Here is a 15498-nt window from a genome sequence, read left to right on the forward strand (position 1 = left end):
AGTGTCGAGTTATCGAGAGTCCAGTTTTCGGGGTTCTAATGTTGATCATATGTCTCTAAAATGCTTAAAAATCTTTAAAGCTCACTATTTTTCGTCTAAAAATTAGAAAATTTCCCAGTGCCGCCGGATATTTTATACAAGTCAGCGCCCCGGCTAATGGCACCTCCAGTATAGAGGTTTGATAACTTTAGACCGTAAACGCCAGCAGAACTCAAGATCATATATAGGTAAGTGTGGCACACCTGCAAACAGTTGAACAAGTTTCGTTGTGACGTTAAACATCTTTGAGTATCACTTGCTTGTGTTGACGAGGATGTGTTTACATTTTTAATAATATAATTTTACGACAGTGATGTGCAGTAGTTGAACTGACTTAATGTTTGTTGTTAAGTGAGTTGTTAAACAAATTTTTCCTAAGAACATACCATATCGAAATTGCAGGTTACATTTCATATGTGTTCGTAGGGTTCTTTTGACAACTTAGCGTCTCTCTGTATATACATATAAAGTCTTTTTCGTCTCGGTTCTTTGTTTTTCTGCGGTACCATGTGTTTGAAACATTATCGTTTTCATCATTAAATTGCGGATATTGTATAAATTCATCGGCTCACTCTATCTCTTTTGTGCGTAAAAATGGATTATAGCTGCGTAACTGTAGTTTACAAAATGGTTCAAATGGCTCTGAGCACTATGGGACTTAAACATCTGTGGTCATCAGTCTCCTAGAACTTAGAACTACTTAAACCTAACTAACCTAAGGACATCACACACATCCATGCCTAAGACAGGATTCGAACATGCGACCGTAGCGGTCACGCGGTTCCAGACTGAAGCGCCTAGAACTGCACGGCCGGCTGTAGTTTGCATTTGGGAATTATATAGAGCACCCAGTAATTACGATGTCTAATTTTTCAGTAAAAAAATCTCCCATCGGTTGTTAGCAAATTCCCTTCTGTTCTCGTTTTTTGCTGCTCGGTGCATTCTACGGGTTTATAGCAGATAGTTAGGTTCCATGGTAAATATCAGTTCTTATATTGAGAATTTACAGTTCTTTTTACGGTTTGTTTGTGTGAATCGTTTCCTTTTTTTTATACCACAGATTCATATTTTTATTTCTTGTGTTTATACGTTTTGTTTACATTGCTAGGATAGGGATGCCGGTATCTGTTTCCTGTAGTGTCAAACACAGGACAAATCTTGGGACACAATGAGAAACAAATCTAAACTATAAACAATGGACAAGGATAATATTTTTTTATATGTCTTTAAACAAGAATCGTCTCTCAATAATGAAGGAACTATCTAGGTAACACAACACAGATCAACAGTTCAAAATTAAGCTACAACCCACAGGATACATAACATAGTTTATTATAATAGGGCAAGTGGTGTCTGAGGGTGGGACATGATTAAGGAACTATCCTGACATTTGTCTAAGTGATTTAAGTAAACCCAAATCAGGATGGCTGGAGAGCAAGTCCATTTTCCGAATAACAGGTCGTTCTCGTAACAGCTGTGCTTCATTCCACTGATCTCCGTTGCTCAGTGTTCTTTGATTTACACAATTTATTTCAGATAACTTCTAATATAAAACATAGTTTTGTTCATCACCACCACACACACGAAGGGTATCTGCTGGTGTCCCCTGGATTGTGAAGATGATGCTTTGCCACTTACGCCAGCTCCAGTCCGTTCACAAAGCTGACTTTTGCCCACATATATTGAGTTATGCTCCTCAGTCCACCTTAAAATCTGAGTCAATATGTCTCCATGATGATTGAGATAATGAGTTTGGAAAAATTACAAGAAATTACTGTCATGTAATTTGCATCTTGACACATGATTTCCTTGAGGAAGCAGTAAACCATGATCATGTGTTGAAATGTGACAGCATGTTGTAGTTATCCTGTTTCGTTACTACCCTCTAGTAATTTAGTTGTGTAGTACGAATTACTTATGAAGAAAGTTTTAGCTTCGTTTTTAAACAGATGTATTTTAGTAAATCTTTTCATTTCCTTTTTCAGTTTATTATACAAGGTATATACGAAAAGTTCAATGAATGGTCTCAGAAAATATTAAGAAAACAAGAGTTACAAACAAAATACCTTCCCTTGTCTTCAGAGTAATCACCATTAGCTACAACACACTTCTGACATTGGTTTAAACCTGTCAGAAACTGTCAGCAAACACTTCTTGTGGAATTGCTCCGAGCACCGTGCTCATGCTTTGTTGGATATCCGGATCATTGCAGATGAGACAAGATCTGATGCTACCGATATGACCTGGAGATAAGCGACAGTAAATGACACAGTGTCTGTTATCTTTCTCACCTCCCTCAGAAAGAAATTCGTAATGTATCCATCCCTTGCTGTCGAGAAATGTGATCCACATTGTCGTAATTTGGGGTTTTATCAGCTGACTTGTTTTTTGGGTACAGGTAAGACAGTGAACATCGTGCCTTTGACTGCTGCTTGGTCTGCAGATTGTGCTGGTAGTAGCAGGTCTCATTTCCTGTAATGATGTGGATGTGCAACAACGCATGGCCTCAGTGCTTCAAGCAATTCTACATGAAGCATTTGTTGACGGCTTACATCATCTTTGCAATCAATGTCACAAGTTTGTTGTAGCTAATGGTGATTACTCTGAAGGCCAGTAAAGGTATTTTGTTTGTAACTCTTGTTTCATTTGCCCCTCTGAGACCATTCACTGAACTTCTCAGAAGCACCTACAGTTTTATTTCTTGGTATCATGTTCTGTTTTGAGCTTTTGGTTTCTCTTTCATGGCTAAGCGTAAGTCCAATCGGCCCTTGTTCCGTGATTATGTATAGAGTTATTACTGAGATATGTAGTGATGTTTTTCCTGAAACGTACCATAGATTGGTAGATTTACTCACTTGGTGCAGTAAGCATGCCCAATTTTTTAAACAGCTCTTTACAGTTAGCCTGTCTATAACGTCTAGTTATTTACCGTAATGACCCTTTTCTGCAGTTTAAGAACTGCATCCATGTGCTATTCCTTCAGTCCCCAAAAAATAATTTCATAGGTAAGAAACGAGTGCATGTAGACACCACAAACCGTCAGCTGTTACGAACTGATGGTCAGATTTTAACATGCCACTGACATCCTTTTTTGCCAATACCTCTGTGTATTCATTCCATGTTAGCTGACAACCAGTGTTCATCCTTAAAAACTTTGTGTGTGTCTATGCGATAGAGTGGCTCCCCTTCTTTATGCTGAAGTGTTTACTGTTTGATTTCTTTTTGTTCAACATTAATATATTGCATACTGTCGAACTGTAAACATCCTTGAAGGTTTCACTTTCTTTCTGTAATAGGAGTTCTGATGTTTTATCAATGGCTATGATGTAAAATGGCAAGGGCTAATAGAAATCCTTGGGTGACAGAAGAGATATTGAATTGAATTGATGAAAGGAGAAAATACAAAAATGCAGTAAATGAAGCAGGCAAAAAGGAATACAAACGTCTCAAAAATGAGATCGACAGGAAGTGTAAAATTGCTAAGCAGGGATGGCTGGAGGACAAAGTAAGGATGTAGAGGTGTATATCACTAGGGGTAGGATAGATACTGCTTACAGGAAAATTAAAGAGACCTTTGGAGAAAAGAGAACCACTTGCATGAATATCAAGAGCTCAGATGGAAACCCAGTTCTAAGCAAATAAGGGAAAGCAGAAAGGTGGAAGGAGTATATAGAGGGTCTATACAAGGGCGATGTACTTGAGGACAATATTATGGAAATGGAAGAGGATGTAGATGAAGATGAAATGGGAGATATGATACTGCGTGAAGAATTTGACAGAGCACTGAAAGACCTGAGTTGAAACAAGGGCCCGGAAGCAGACAACATTCCATTAGAACTACTGATGGCCTTGGGAGAGCCAGGCCTAACAAAATTCTACCATCTAGTGAGCACGATGTATGAGACAGGTGAAATACCTTCAGACTTCAATAAGAATGTAATAATTACAATCCCAAAGAAAGCAGGTGTTGACAGATGTGAAAATTACCGAACTATCAGTTTAAGCCATGACTGCAAAATACTAACATGAATTCTTTACAGATGAATGGAAAAAGTGGTAGAAGCCAACCTTGGGGAAGATCAGTTTGGATTCTCTAGAAGTGTTGGAACACGTGAGGCAATACTGACCCTACGACTTATCTTAGAAGAAAGATTAAGGAAAGGCAAACCTACGTTTCTAGCATTTGTAGACTTAGAGAAAGCTTTTGACAATGTTGACTGGAATACTCTCTTTCAATTTCTGAAGGTGGCAGGAGTAAAATACAGGGAGCGAAAGGCAATTTACAATTTGTACAGAAACCAGAAGGCAGAGTTATAAGAGTCGAGGGGCATGAAAGGGAAGCAGTGGTTGGGAGGTGAGTGAGACAGGGTTGTAGCCTATCCCCGATGTTATTCAATCTGTATATTGAGCAAGCAGTAAAGGAAACAAAAGAAAAATTCGGAGTAGGTATTAAAATCCATGGAGAAGAAATAAAAACTTTGAGGTTCGCCGATGACATTGTAATTCTGTCTGAGACAGCAAAGGACTTGGACGAGCAGTTGAACGGAATGGACAGTGTCTTGAAAGGAAGGTATAAGATGAACATCGACAAAAGCAAAACGAGGATAATCGAATGTAGTCGAATTAAGTCAGGTGATGCTGAGGGAATTAGATTAGGAAATGAAACGCTTAAAGTAGTAAATGAGTTTTGCTATTTGGGGAGTAAAATAACTGATGATGGTGGAAGTAGAGAGGATATAACATGTAGACTGGCAATGGCAAGGAAAGGGTTTCTGAAGAACAGTAATTTGTTAACATTGAGTGTAGATGTAAGGGTCAGGAAGTCGTTTCTGAAAGTATTTGTATGGAAGTGAAATGTGGACGATAAATAGTTTAGACAAGAAGAGAGTAGAAGCTTTCAAAATGTGGTGCTACAGAAGAATGCTGAAGATTAGATGGGTAGATCACAGAATTGATGAGGAGGTATTGAATAGAATTGGAGAGAAGAGAAATTTGTGGCACAACTTGACTAGAAGAAGGGATCAGTTGGTAGGGCATATTCTGAGGCATCAGGGGATCACCAATTTGGTATTGGAGGGTAAAAATCGTAGAGGGAGACCAAGAGATGAATACACTAAACAGATTCAGAATGATGTAGGTTGCAGTAGGTACTGGGAGATGAAGAAGCTTGCACAGGTAGAGTAGCATGGAGAGCTACATCAAACCAGTGTCTGGACTGAAGAGCACAACAACAACAACATGATGTTTCTGTCTTCAGCAAATACTTTTTTTCCGTGGTGTTGAAAGTCAGTGATAAATATTAAAAACAGAATTGGACCCAATACTCTATGGTTCTTACAGTAGTGACATTCATTCAGGTCACTTTATAGACATTAACTGAATACTGCATTCAGGAGTTTATTTTAGTTGAAATATACAATATAATTTTCAGAAAACATGCCCTTATATCCACTAATAGAGAATTAAAGTTCAAATATAAAAATTTAACCAAAAATTTTAAAAATAAAAAAAAATAATGCAGTCCAACAGTTTCAGAAAGTTACAGATTACATGACACAAAAGTTATTGCAATATTTCTTAGCTTTTTGTGGTATATTTTTCTGTTTTAATCACTGCCTTGACTCTGTGTGGCATTGAGTCCACCTGATGTTGAAGGTCTTCTGGTTTGATCATTCTGAACCACGAACTGATGATGGCCTCTAGGGTCTGCAGCTCGTCATCTAATGGCTAGCATTGCTTCTTTTGTATTATGGGGTCCTGGGTTTGATTCCTGGCCGGGTTGGGGATTTTCTCTGCCTGGGGACTGGGCGTTTGTGTTGTCCTCATCATTCCATCCTCATTCATGATGGTGGCTAGAATAGATTGTGTACATTTTGGGAATGTGTAAGGGCACTAATGGATGCACAGTTTAACCCCCCACAAACTAAAACATCATTGTCATCATGGGCTCTAGGAGCTCCCTCATGTTACTGGGCTTCTGTTGGGAAACAATGATTTAGTGAAACTGTAAGTTCTCAATTGGATTGAGGTTGGGACTGTTGCCAGGCCAAGGCAGCACATTAATTTGATAGTCACTGAACTATTACGTATTGATTTTCGTGGTATGACATGATGCATTGCCTTGCTGAAAGATGCACTGGTGGTTTTTACCTTCAAACAATTTGCATATAGAGGGAAGCAATTTCAATGCAAAGACTTCGCCATGCTACTTTTTTGTGGTAATGTTGCCCAGTAACACTGCCAGATGTTTCATGCCATGAGTTGCCACGCAGCCCCACTCCATGACACTGATGGTATGCTTCATTATGGCAGTGTTGCACTGAGATAGTAAGTCTTCGCCTGGCCTACAATGTACAAAATGAACTTTCTCTCTTCCAAAGATGCTGATCTTAGTGCCTTCACTCCAAATAAATCTAGTGCAGTCTGCTTGCACCCATTCCCTGTGTGCTAATACCCATTGCACACGTTTCTGCCTCTGCATTTCATTCAGATAAGGCTTCTTCCTTCGAGTCCTTGCTTGCAAACCATTTTCACAAAGTTTCTGTCAGGTAATTGCATCAGAAACTTCAGCCCCTGATGTCTTCAAAAATCCCTTTATGTCTTTTGCGGTTGTCAATGACCTTCCAGAGTAGTAAGACAGCAGATTCTACAAGAGTCTTGATTAGTCAATATTGGTTTTCATGGGGAGCAGTTTTGATTGAACCATTTTCTTGATACCAGTTGCAAATTTTTCTCACACCCAATTTTTTAGCACCTCCACCCAACTTTTTGCCATTTCTGCATATGTATAATCTTCTTCACAGAGTGTTACTGCCTTACTCTGTTTAGTTTGTGACAAATCAAAACATATCAGCAGAGGAGACATCATTTTCAATCTGTAATCCATCTCAACTTAGCTCACATTAAAGAAACCTGGCACTTCAACAACAATCTATTGCTACTACTGGAGTTACAACAATCATCACAATAAAGCAATAACATGCTTCCATTGATTGATATGTTGGAACAAAACACATTGGAAACATCTGCACAAGCAAATGAGACAGTGAAGTTTTTTAACTGTTATCATCCAACTCTATTTATTCACTTTTAATAAAAAGTATAACATGGAAAAATATATCTAAAAATAAAGATGATGTGACTTACCAAATGAAAGTGCTGGCAGGTCAACAGACACACAAACAAACACAAACATACACACAAAATTCAAGCTTTCGCAACAAACTGTTGCCTTATCAGGATATGCGTGTGTGTGCGCGAGTGTATACCCGTCCTTTTTCCCCTAAGGTAAGTCTTTCCGCTCCCGGGATTGGAATGACTCCTTACCCTCTCCCTTAAAACCCACATCCTTTCGTCTTTCGCCCTCCTTCCCTCTTTCCTGATGAGGCAACAGTTTGTTGCGAAAGCTTGAATTTTGTGTGTATGTTTGTGTTTGTTTGTGTGTCTGTCGACCTGCCAGCACTTTCATTTGGTAAGTCACATCATCTTTGTTTTTAGATATATTTTTCCTACGTGGAATGTTTCCCTCTATTATAACCAAAGTATAACATGGCATTCTCTAAAAATGATAAATACTGTGGAGGACATGCCACAAACAAAAAGAAAAGAAAAAGTGTTAATTTCGTACGCCAAAATTTACTTACATCTTGTGATGTTAAAATGCATGAACATTTCAACAAAATGTCCAGAATTAATACCTCTGCTGTATGTTTGTGTGTTTCTTGTCTGACAGTTGTTTTACTGAAATTTTACTATCAGCAGATGTGTGAACTATCTTCACCTTTTTCACCCTGTTTTCCAGCTAACACTGGGCCACTTATTCACTGTTTCTCTTATACCGAGCACTTCTAACTTGTTTAGTAGTATTTTATGATCTAAAGCTTTGGTTGAGTCTAAGAATAAGTGTGTAACACAATTATCCATGTCAGGAGCTTCAGGAATCACTTTTGTAACTCTGTAATGGTAGGTATTGTATTTCTCCCACTTTGGAAACTAAACTTCATTAAAAAGATTGTAATTATTCATGTAACTTAGTCTCTCTTCCATGACTGATTAGTTATTTTTGAGAATCAAGATGGCAGTGAAACTGGTATGTAGATTTCAACATTACCTTTCATTAACAAGGGTGCTTCTGGTTGACTGGGATAATACCTGAACTAAAGGACTCATTTGTTATGTTTGTTAATGGAGCTTGTGTCCTACCTATGCATGCCTGCAAAATAGAGACAGAAAGTTTAACTATGCCTGATGACTTCTTACTTTTTAATTGTTTTTATTGTCTTCTTGACTTCAAGCTCTGTTGTGGGAACATAGTAAGTCACTGTGGGTGCTACACGTGTTTTAGGAAGATTTTGCTGTAGCTTTTCCACAGTACCAGAGAAATAATAATTTACAAAATTTGGTTATTCTTGAATGCTTTCTAATATTCTACCTTCATCTTTGATTTAATTGGATAGACACACATATAAAAATAAGGTTTTTTCGTGTGCAAGCTTTCAGAGCCAGTGGCTCCTTCTCATGACAGAAAGGTTGAACAGGAAGGAAGAGGGATGAAGGAAAAGGACTGGGAGGTTTAGGAAAAGTGGTAGAATTGAGAAAGTCACCCAGAATCTCATGTCAGAGGAGATTTACCAGACAGGATGAGAAGGAAAGGGAATTAGTGGTTGGAAAGTGAGTGAGACAGGTTTGTAGCCTGTATCTGATGTCATTCAATCTGTACCTTGAGCAAGAAGTAAGGAAGCCAAAGAGAAATTTGTAGATGAAATTAAAGTTCAGTGAGGAGAAATAAATACTTTGAGGTTTTCTGACGACGTTGTGTCAGAGACAGCAAAGGAGTTGGGAGACCAGGTAAAGAAATGTTTTGGAAAAAGAAACCTCTAACATAAACATCAACAAAACTAAAACAATGTTAATGGAATGTAATCAAAGTAAATCAGCTGATACAGAAGGAACTAAATTAGGAAATGAGACAATAAAAGCAGTTACGGAGATTTGCTCTTCCAGAGGTTGCCCTCAGTATGCAAGATCCAGGCGGTCGCAGAGGGTGGGCTTACTGGTAGTTGGGAGCTCCAACGTCAGGCGCGTAATGGGCCCCCTTAGGAATATGGCAGCAAGAGAGGTGAAGAAAACCAATGTGCACTCCGTGTGCATACCAGGGGGAGTCATTCCAGATGTGGAAAGGGTCCTTCCGGATGCCATGAAGGGTACAGGGTGCACCCATCTGCAGGTGGTCGCTCATGTCGGCACCAATGATGTGTGTCGCTATGAATCGGAGGAAATCCTCTTCTGGCTTCTGGCGGCTATCTGATTTGGTGAAGACTGCCAGTCTCGTTAGCGGGATGAAAGCAGAGCTCACCATCTGCAGCATCGTCGACAGTACTGACTGCGGACCTTTCGTACAGAGCCGAGTGGAGGGTCTGAATCAGAGGCTCAGATGGTTGTGAGACCGTGTGGGCTGCAGATCCCTTGACTTGCACCATAGGGTGGTGGGGTTTCGGGTTCCGCTGGATAGGTCAGGAGTCCACTACACACAGCAGGTGACTGCACGGGTAGCAGGGGTTGTGTGGCGTGGACTGGGCGTTTTTTTTAGGTTAGATGGCCTGGGGCAAGTACAGAAAGGGCAACAGCTTCAAAGGGTGCGGGGCAAAGTCAGGACATGCAGGGACCAAGCAGCAATCGGTATTGTAATTGTAAACTGTCGAAGCTGTGTTGGTAAAGTACTGGAACTTAAAATGCTGATAGAAAGCACTGAAGCTGAAATCGTTATAGGTACGGAAAGCTGGCTGAAGCCAAAGATAAATTCTGCCGAAATTTTTACAAAGGCACAGACGGTGTTTAGAAAGGATAGATTGCATGCAACTGGTGGTGGCGTGTTTGTCACTGTTAGTAGTAGTTTATCCTGTAGTGAAGTAGAAGTGGATAGTTCCTGTGAATTATTATGGGTTTAGGTTACACTCAACAACCGAGCTAGGTTAATAATTGGCTGCTTTTATCGACCTCCCATCTCAGCAGCATTAGTGGCAGAACAACTTGAGAGAAAATCTGGAATACATTTCACATAAATTTCCTCAGCATGTTATAGTCTTAGGTGGAGATTTCAATTTACCAGATATAGACTGGGACACTCAGATGTTTAGGACGGGTGGTAGGGACAGAGCATCGAGTGACATTATACTGAGTGCACTATCCGAAAATTACCTCAAGCAATTAAACAGAGAACCGACTCGTGGAGATAACATCTTGGACCTACTGATAACAAACAGACCCAAACTTTTCGACTCTGTAAGCGCAGAACAGGGAATCAGTGATCATAAGGCCGTTGCAGCATCCCTGAATATGGAATTAAATAGGAATATAAAAAAAGGGAGGAAGGTTTATCTGTTTAGCAAGAGTAATAGAAGGCAGATTTCAGACTACCTAACAAATCAAAACGAAAATTTCTGTTCCGACACTGACAATGTTGAGTGTTTATGGAAAAAGTTCAAGGCAATCATAAAATGTGTTTTATACAGGTACGTGCCGAGTAAAACTGTTAGGGACGGGAAAAACCCACTGTGGTTCAACAACAAAGTTAGAAAACTACTGCGAAAGGAAAGAGAGCTTCACTGCAAGTTTAAGTGCAGCCAAAAGCTCTCAGACAAACAGAAGTTAAACGATGTCAAAGTTAGCGTAAGGAGGGATATGCGTGAAGCGTTCAGTGAATTTGAAAGTAAAATTCTATGTACCAACTTGATGGAAAATCCTAGGAATTTCTGGTCTTATGTTAAATCAGTAAGTGGCTCAAAACAGCATATCCAGACACTCTGGGATGATGGCATTGAAACAGAGGATGACACACGTAAAGCTGAAATACTAAACATCTTTTTCCAAAGCTGTTACACAGAGGAAGACTGCACTGCATTTCCTTCTCTAAATCCTCACACAAACGGAAAAATGGCTGACATCAAAATAAGTGTCCAAGGAATAGAAAAGCAACTGAAATTACTCAACAGACGAAAGTCCACTGGACCTGATGGGATACCAATTCAATTCTACACAAAGTTCGCAAAAGAACTTGCCCCCCTTCTAACAGCCATGTACCACAAGTCTCTAGAGGAATGGAAGGTTCCAAAGAATTGGAAAAGAGCACAGGTAGTCCCAGTCTTCAAGAAGGGTCGTCGTGCAGATGCGCAAAACTGTAGACCTATATCTGTGACATCGATCTGTTGTAGAATTTTAGAACATGTTTTTTGCTCGCATATCATGTCATTTCTGGAAACCCAGAATCTACTCTGTAGGAATCAACATGGATTCCGGAAACAGCGATCGAGTGAGGCCCAAGTAGCTTTATTTTTTCATGAGACCCAGAAAATATTAGATACAGGCTCTCAGGTAGATGCCATTTTCCTTGACTTCTGGAAGGCATTCGATACAGTTCTGCACTATCGCCTGATAAACAAAGTAAGAGCCTACGGAATATCAGACCAGCTGTGTGGCTGGATTGAAGAGTTTTTAGCAAACAGAACACAGCATGTTGTTCTCAATGGAGAGACGTCTACAGATGTTAAAGTAACCTCTGGCATGCCACAGGGGAGTGTTATGGGACCATTGCTTTTCACAATATACATAAATGACGTAGTAGATAGTGTCGGAAGTTCCATGCGGTTTTGCGCGGATGATGCTGTGGTATACAGAGAAGTTGGAGCATTAGAAAATTGCAGCGAAATTCAGGAAGATCTGCAGCGGATAGGCACTTGGTGCAGGGAGTGACAACTGACCCTTAACACAGGCAAATGTAATGTATTGCGAATGCATAGAAAGAAGGCTCCTTTATTGTATGATTATATGATAGTGGAACAAACACTGGTAGCAGTTACTTCTGTAAAATATCTGGGAGTATGCGTGCATAACGATTTGAAGTGGAATGATCATATAAAATTAATTGTTGGTAAGGCGGGTGCCAGGTTGACATTCATTGGGAGAGTCCTTAGAAAATGTAGTCCATCAACAAAGGAGCTGGCTTACAAAACACTTGTTCGGCCTATACTTGAGTATTGCTCATCAGTGTCGGATCCGTGCCAAGTCGGGTTGACAGAGGAGATAGAGAAGATCCAAAGAAGAGTGGCGCATTTTGTCACAGGGTTATTTGGTAAGCGTGATAGCATTACACAGATGTTTAGCAAACTCAAGTGACAGACTCTGCTAGAGAGGCGCTCTGCATCGCAGTGTAGCTTGCTGTCCAGGTTTCGAGAGGGTGCGTTTCTGGATGGGGTATCGAATATATTGCTTCCCCCTACTTATACCTCCCGAGGAGATCACGAATGTAAAATTAGAGAGATTCGAGCGTGCCCAGAGGCTTTCCGGCAGTCGTTCTTCCTGCGAACCACACACGACTGGAAGAGGAAAGGGAGGTAATTAGACAGTGGCATGTAAAGTGTCCTCTGCCCCACACCGTTGGGTGGCTTGCAGAGTATAAATGCAGATGAAGATGTAGATGTAAGCAGCAAAATAACTGATGATGACTGGAGGTGAGTGGATATAAAATGCCAACTGGCTGTAGTCTGGAAAACATCTTTGAAAAAGAGGAATTTCTTAACATCTAATATAAATTAAAGTTTAGAAAGTATTTTCTGAAGGTATTTCTGTGGGGTGTAGCATTTTATGGAAATGAAACAAGAATTTTAGAAATGTGACACTTCAGAAGATTGCTGAAGACCAGATGGGTAGATGGAGTAAGCAATGAGGAGGTACTGAATGATATTGGAGAAAATAGAAATTTACAGCACAACTTTACTGGAAGAGGGATCAGTTGAAAGGATACATCTGGAAGTATCAAGGAATTATCAGTTTGGTAATGGAGGGACTGTGGGGACTAAAAACTGTTGAGGGAGACCAGTGGATGAACACAGTAAGCAGATTCAAGTGGATGTAGCTTGCAGTAGTTATTTGTGAATGGAGATATTTGTACGGGATGGAGTAGTCTGGAGAGCTGCATCAAACCACTCTTTGGACCGAAGACCACATAATCATCATGTTGTATCTGTAATGTCCTTCGTTTCAGACATGTCCAAATCAGCACACACCATTTTGGTCCTGCAGCAACTATGAATCAAGACACAAAGGACTGCAGTGCGCTTTGGTTTATACCAGTGGGTTAGGTTGAAAATTTGTGCCAGACCGGGATTCGTACTCAGGTCTCCTGCATACCAGGTAGTTGTGCTGACCACTATGCCATCAGGACGTAGTGGTCACCACAACTGCACTGACTACCCTAGCACATCTCACATCGAACCCAAATTCTCAACTTTTGATCCTGCAGCCACTAAAGAATTAAAGACATTAACAAATTTGTGCTTGGTCTGGCACAAATTTTCAACTTGCTCCATTGATATAAATCAATGCCCACTGGCAGCCATGGCTTTAATTCCTTTGTGTCTGAAATGACATTCTGATGTTCTTATTGGCGTCATCCGTCTTTTGTTTGATGAGGCTCGTATATCCTCTGTGCTAATGATGTCATCAGCCTGTTATTGATGTACAGCATTGTTTACTGACTCTCGTTACATATAAGGTAGCTTATAATTGGTATTAGCAGTCCACGATATAATCCTTGTTGGCAGGGCACGTTAATGCCTTTTACTTTTACATGGTAGTTGTGTGATTTTCTGAAACGTCACTCCACGCAGCCGTCAGATGTCCAGCATGGACAGCCACCACCACGGCCCGATGCAGGCGGTGCAGCAGCCACAGGGTGGGGCGGGCAGCCTGGCGACACAGGCGCAGCTCCAGCAGCAGCAACAGGCGCAGCAGCAGCAGGCGCAGCTGCCGTGGGAAGCGCGCCGCCGTGCCCTGCACGCCGCCGTCTGCTGCCTGCTGGCGGAGCTCGGCACTGAGGCCGCCGACCGTGCCGCCCTCGAGTCCCTTGTCGAGGCCGTTCAGTCATTCGTCTGGGAGGTCGGCAACAGCAGCCGGGCATATTGCGAGCTGGCTGGCCGCACACAACCACTGCTGGGTGACGTAGTGGTGGCGCTCGTCAACATAGGCTTCCCGCTCGAGGGCCTCGAGGCGCATGCCCGCCGTCCTGGTCGGTCCGTTCTGTCACCGCCCACACATGCCTCGCAGCATAAGGTAGCTGTCTTGATGTGTAAATCTACATTTACCTCCACATCCATATCCACATACATACTCTGGATATCACGTTAAAATATATGACAGAAAATATTTTCATCATACCACTTATACGTTGTGATCAAAAACTAATGGGAATTTTTGTTTTTCATAAAGAATCTTTACTTATTCATAAGTATCAACTTTGTCCCCTTCAAAGTAATCCCCTACAGATATAACAACACTTGTGCTAGCGCTTTTTCCAACCGTAGAAGCACTTCTGTAACTCACTTTTTGTTATGGAGTTCAACTCCTTCAGTGATTCTGTTTTTTCTCTGTAATGGTGGCAAAACGACATCCTTTCATTGTTCTCTTCAGTTTCAGGAATAGAAAGAAGTTGCAGGGGGCTATGTCCAGCAAATACGGTGGCTGAGGCATTACAACAATTTTGTTTTCTGCCAAAAAACCGTGAACAAGCATTGAGGTGTGATGTAATTTCCACAAGTGGTTTTGCCACAGTTCTGATCATTTTGTTCAGATTGCTTCATGCAAATGCTGCATAACTTCCTGGTAGTATTCCTTATTGACTGTACAACCATTAGGTAGGAACCTATGATGCACTATCCCATTGTAATAAAAGAAAACAGTGAGAAGAACCGCCACATGTGATCAAACTTGTCAAATCTTTTTTTTATTTTGGCTCTTTGGGCAGTTTCCATTGGGATGATTGGGCCTCGGTTTCGACATCATATCCATATACTCATGCTTTGTCACTGATTATAACCTTCTGTACAAGTTCTGGATCATTGATGATTTCATTCAGCAGTACCTGAGCGATGTTTGCATGATGTCGATTTTGGTCAAAATTCAACAGTTTTGCAACAAACTTCGCTGCTACGTGTTTCATGCCCAAAACATCTGAAAAAAATTGCTTGGAATGAGCCAACGGATATTCCAACATCATCAGCAACCTCTCTGATGATCTGGCGATTTTACAGAACCATTTTCATCACTTTTTCCACATTGTCATCAGCAATTGATGTGCTAGGATGTCCAGGGCTGACGTTGCCTTCAACATTTTCTCGACCCTCTGTGCAGTGTTTATACTGCTTGTAAACTCATGTCTTACTCATGGTAGATTTGCCAAAAGCCGCAGTCAAGATTTCAAATGTGGTGCTGCACTTTATTCCATTTTTCAAGTAAAATTTAATGTGAATTCTTTGATGCATCTTTTTCGGAAGCAAGAACTCTCCAAACACTCGAAAACATGTATAATCTTTTCAACTGTCAGCAATACACAAAATAGTCAAAACAGCTGAAAATGCAGACATACATTGGGAACATACACACCAAAAAAATAAAAGTTTTTGAAAT

The 15498-nt window shown here is 40.7% G+C and overlaps 1 protein-coding gene across 2 annotated transcripts in view; it reads left to right on the forward strand.

Moving 5' to 3' along the window:
- The first annotated feature begins 262 nt into the window (after positions 1–262).
- The window catches only part of LOC124717167 (transcription initiation factor TFIID subunit 8-like), a 51073-nt gene continuing 35837 nt past the window's right edge, over positions 263–15498 (forward strand). Inside the window, exons 1-2 of one of the 2 annotated variants that reach the window (XM_047243937.1) lie at positions 263–390; positions 13704–14145. In XM_047243937.1, coding sequence (XP_047099893.1) covers positions 377–390; positions 13704–14145 — 456 coding nt within the window. In that variant the 5' untranslated portion in view covers positions 263–376. Of the gene's footprint in view, positions 391–924; positions 1016–13703; positions 14146–15498 lie in introns of those variants that run through there. The other variant, XM_047243938.1, reaches the window with a different exon arrangement.

The sequence above is a fragment of the Schistocerca piceifrons genome, chromosome 9 (assembly GCF_021461385.2).
Source record: "Schistocerca piceifrons isolate TAMUIC-IGC-003096 chromosome 9, iqSchPice1.1, whole genome shotgun sequence".
Classification (NCBI taxonomy): domain Eukaryota; kingdom Metazoa; phylum Arthropoda; class Insecta; order Orthoptera; family Acrididae; genus Schistocerca; species Schistocerca piceifrons.